Genomic DNA, 5,036 nt, shown 5'->3' with positions numbered 1-5,036 from the left:
TGTGGCAAAAAAAACTTTCATTTATTAAGACTACTCGGAGTGGGCAACACCCACTCCCGTTATTGTGCCTCATAACACGTGATAACGCCAATGAACACCGCCTCTCCCTCCTGTTCTTACATGTTAAAGGCTTTCGCATTACTTCCCGTTACCACTATCATATTTGGTAACAACGTTTTTTTGTTTTTTAGCCTAATAACTCGTGTGGGCATTGCCCACACCCACCTCTCTAAAAGGATTGTTTATTGTTTGTTTTCCATTTTGGGTATATACAACAATAAATATGAAAAACATTCCACTAATAAATACGAATGTTTTCATTCTCAATTATAGTAACGCTCAGATCCAATTGAACGTTTCGAACACATACACCCAATCAGTATCTACGAGTCTTACACAAAACAAGCATTTTGTGTTTCAATATGGTTCAAAAGAAGCATGATTGATCCACCTTTTTTTCATTTTTCTAAATTAAACAAATAACTAATATGTTTTTATAATATTAAAAAGGGTACATTTATAAAATAATTACCTTTTCCCTTTAAATTTTTTGAATTTATTTAACACAATTCATGTGCTTATTTAACATAATAGGTATAGAATGTCCGATACAACCCACCGTTTTAAATAGTTTGAAATCAATACTTCTAATTCCTCCTAATCTCCTTCGTTCCTACCCCAAATGGAAATGCTCCACAATAGGGTCTATTAACGAGGGGCAAATAAACCCTCTCTTGTTAAATAACTTAACAACCTTTAAAAAAATCTCAAAAAAAATAAAGAAATAAAATAAAAAAATTACATGTTAATTTTGTTTTTCACAAATCTAAGATGTACGTCTCTCTTTTTCCTCTTCATTGACTTTTGACGACCATGGAATAAACTGCAAAATAAAAATAATACGAAAAAATGATTGATACAATTGTTTGCAAAGATAATAAAAACAAAGATTTGTAAAATAAGCGAAATAACAAGAGCATAAAGAATTGAATATGACTAAAGAATGAAGATGGCTTGTAACTTGTTAAGGTATATTCATACCCACCTTTCTATACGTAAGACAACTCTCTTTTGTTATGTAAAAGTAAAGCAAAAGCTTATGTTGACCTTTCTTCTCTTCTAACTTTATATATATATATATATATATATATATATATATATATATATATATATATATATATATATATATATATATATATATATATATATATATATATATATATATATATATAAAAGTTACAATTACTTAAATATTTTAAATGATGCTTACAAATAACCATGGTGGTTACTATTTATAATAGTTAACTTTTAGCTTTTGATTGTATGTTTTATATTATTTTAAATATGTCAAGAATTTATAATTATTTTTATTAAATACTTTTATACAAATAAAGACTAAAAGTTTTAATTTTAAGTTTTAACTTCTTTTACCAAAGATACTATGTAATCCTTCTATAATCATGAAACAAACAACTTTACATTTAGTTGATGTTGATCATATTAACTCATTTAAAATAGAACAAAATACAAAGATTAGACATAATTTTTGAAATTTTATAAACTAGTATGAAACACATTTACTGCATATATATAAAATACCAAAATTAGACATAATTTATGAAGTTTATAAACTAGTATGACGTTATTTTTATAAGTAGTAAAGACTTTGTCAAAATATTTGACTAAATTTATATAAGATTCGATATAAGATAAGACAACTTAACGTACTATTGATCTCAATACGTAATTGATAATATCTTTGGAAGAATATAGAATAAAATTCTTCTTTTTGCATTTTGAGAAGAAAAAAATAGGCCCCTTCCAATTTTTTTATCTCCTTTCCAATTGACATTTTCTAAAATAATTAATAAGTTAACTTACAAGAAATATTTAATATAGTGTATTGATAAACCAATTGAGCTTTTTCTGTGATTTTTTTTTAAATATACATTTAAAAGTTAGTTTTTAATTATACATCTAAAGTTTCTTTTATATTCTTTTATATTTTTCATCTCTATGTTAGTGACTATTGACTAATCAAAATCAGTGTCAATCATAGAAGAAAATATGGTGTTTTTAGTAAATTTCTCAACTCCCAAAAATTGAATTGAAAGAAAGGCAGCAAAGTGTAGAAAGTTAAAGTTGAAGGGGGTAGAAGTTATGATTAGCGTGATTGTGACGCATCTGGGAAACTCAATTTTTGAATGATTTTTGCAAATGTGTCTGAAGAACCTTTATATTTTATTAACTGAAATGTGAAAATGATAATATTCTTTCAAATAAATAATTTTTTTATTATTTTTCATACTCTCTTTCAATTTGTTAAATTATAATAAACTAACCGGCTATGAATTAATTAGTTAGTTTTTGAATTAGTTAGTCAATGATAATGTTACTTGATGATATCCAATTCAGTGCATATTATAAATTTCTTTTTGTTGATAAAATGTTTTAAATATAGACAAAAGGAATTTTATGTACATGCATATAATATAAGAAAAAACATTAAATTAACAATTATGTAAATAGAAGGAGAAGCATATAGGGGCACGTACCCGGAATAACAAAATTATATTTAAAGAATAGCAAAGATGGCGCCGGAGTAAATGACCAAATTCAACACGACGGAGCAATGCTCCTATCCTCCTCCTTGGCAGCTCTCTGCACCACCAACGGCGGTTGCTGAGCTTCCTGTGGCAGCAAAAGCTGATGCGGTTGAACGTGGAGCTGGTGGTGGTGATGTTCTTGCGGCGGCTGTTGGTGTTGGATCTGGTACATGTTGTTATTCACATAAGAATTACCTAACGCTAAAGTTGACATAGCTGCCTGAGCTGTCATCGGGCTAAACCCACCACCACCTGAACCGGCATCAAATCCGCCGCTAAACCTTACTAGCTCACCCGGTTGCTGCTGCTGTAACGACGGCGGCGGTGGTGGCGGTGGTGGTGGTTGGTGCTGCTGTTGTTGCTGTTGCTCATAACTCCTTAACATTTCCTGTTGTTCTCTAGAATTAACAACCGCCACCAGTTGCTGTTGCTGAGCTTCAAGTATTTGCTGGTGGTGCTGCGGCTGAGCGTCTCGGAAAATCGGCTGCATGTTGTAGGGCAACACCGGCACCGATGATGACGTCGGCATGTTTCCGATTTGCGGGATGAAACCTGGATTTAAGATTGGTAACATAGCGGAAGGGCCGATGTAATTAGATAATTCGAGTTTAGCGTTGTGTAGATCCGATTGAACTTGTTTTAATCGGTGTTGAAGAACAGAGATTAATCCGACGCATCCGTACACCGGATCTCGTAACCTTGCTTCGGCTTCATAAGCTAATGAATTAACGGCGTCTTCTCGTTGAGTTGTGTTGAGTTCGTTGAGGATTTTGGCGACGTTACTTGCTCCGAAGACTTTGTGTACGTTTGCGAATTTTTGAGGGTGATCAGGTGGGAAGTATGGCGCAAACACGCATTCCTGTGTGCATTTACGGCGTAAGAACTTGCAAGCTGCGCATGGAGAATTTGAGGACGACATTTTAGATCTCCTTCTTCTTCAATTCTTCTTCTTCTTCTTCACCTTTGGAACTGCATGTTAGGGTTTCATTCACAAAAGGAATTGAATTAATGATTCATGTGATCGATAATGTTGAGAATTGATTAGTACAAATGAATGAATAATTATAACATCGCATTCAGCGAAGGTTCGTTTACCGATTTTGGAGAAGCAGGTGGTGCAATTAAAGCAAAATTTTGTGTATCGAAACCAGCGATTCTAAGTCAAATGACAGGATTTATTTAATAAAATTTGGTACAGTTGAATTTACTAAGATGATAATTTTGAATATTTCCAGAACGATGCGTACACACGAAGAAGGAAAACTCGAAATACACCATGAAACTTGATTTTCTGTGAATCAACAATGATCAAAAAACTCATAAAACGAAAACAAGAGAAAGCAACCGAAAACTTCGAAAGCTAGAAACTGCTCGTATATCGATCGTTTTAGATCCAATTCTTCGAAACAAATTAAATACAAAAAAAAAAAAAAAAAAGGAAAGCAGATCAGCAGAATCAAACAAATATTGAAAAAAATACGTTCGAATCGATTAATTTCTCTCCAAAAACCTCATAGACGACGATTGATCACACTAATATTTTCCTTCCTTACCAGAATTCACAAAATGTAAATCAAAGGAAACGATTGTTTAATTAATGAGTTGCATATCAAATATGTAATATATATTCTAATCCAGCGTGAGATTCATCATTCATGTACCTTGTTAGAAGCTATATATACGAGAAGATATTGTGAAAAAAACTCCTGATCCGATCTTCAACATCTTCTAGATCCCATCCAATATGTAATTAACAAACAGTGGACTCAATCAACACAAACACGCACAAATTAAGCTTATTGAAGAAGAGTGAAAACCATTACCAGAATGTTGACGACGTCATTCGTCCCTCTGTGCGTGTATATTTGTATATGCATATATATTACTACGTGTTAATTATGAGTCTGAATGAGTGTATGTGTGTGTGGGTGTGAAAGAGAGAGAAAGAGTATGGTGCATTCTCCGCCGTCCGACTTGAACAGAAGCGTATTTTGACCTTCCGATTTGAAAACCGGAGTTTGTTAGTTGCTACACTTCGTGAGAGAGAGAGAGAGAGAGAGAGAGAGAGAGAGAGAGAGAGAGAGAGAGAGAGAGAGAGAGAGAGAGATTCTAAACGATGATATAAATGCAATCTGAGTTACCTATTTGTCCCTGCTTTCTAGTCTCTAGTCTCTAGCCTTTGGTACCCTTTTTTTTAAGAGTAATTATAGTTTTGGTCCCTTTACTATACAAGAATATGTAGGTTTAGTCGTTAGTTTTGGAAATTTAACAAACAACACCTAAACATGTATATTCTTGTATAATGAAGAAGAGATGGACCAAACGTCTACAGTCTACAATAAGAATATTGTTTGTTTTTATACGTCTGCAGGCTGTTAAAATCAAATAAAATATAAATAAACCAATTTTTTTGAACTTAAAAGAGTTTTT

At 32.3% G+C, this 5,036-nt stretch overlaps 1 protein-coding gene across 2 annotated transcripts; it reads right to left on the bottom strand.

Moving 5' to 3' along the window:
- Nucleotides 1–533: 533 nt before the first annotated feature.
- Nucleotides 534–4,696, bottom strand: LOC145093233 (LOB domain-containing protein 10-like). 2 transcript variants are annotated; one of them, XM_079031310.1, is made up of 4 exons: nt 4,430–4,696; nt 4,268–4,334; nt 2,556–3,575; nt 534–883 (listed from the first exon to the last, which is right to left on the bottom strand). In XM_079031310.1, the coding sequence occupies exon 3, from the start codon at nt 3,523–3,525 to the stop codon at nt 2,617–2,619; it is 909 nt and encodes a 302-aa protein (XP_078887436.1). In that variant the 5' UTR covers nt 3,526–3,575; nt 4,268–4,334; nt 4,430–4,696; the 3' UTR covers nt 534–883; nt 2,556–2,616. The 2 variants fall into 2 exon arrangements, with proteins under 2 accessions (XP_078887436.1, XP_078887437.1); XM_079031311.1 differs by having other exon boundaries at nt 4,268–4,331.
- Between the last annotated feature and the right edge of the window lie 340 nt (nt 4,697–5,036).

This window comes from Lactuca serriola, chromosome 3, assembly GCF_051521515.1.
Source record: "Lactuca serriola cultivar US96UC23 chromosome 3, Lser_US96UC23_V15, whole genome shotgun sequence".
Taxonomy (NCBI): Eukaryota; Viridiplantae; Streptophyta; class Magnoliopsida; order Asterales; family Asteraceae; genus Lactuca; species Lactuca serriola.
This window is presented reverse-complemented; position numbering and strand designations above follow the sequence as displayed.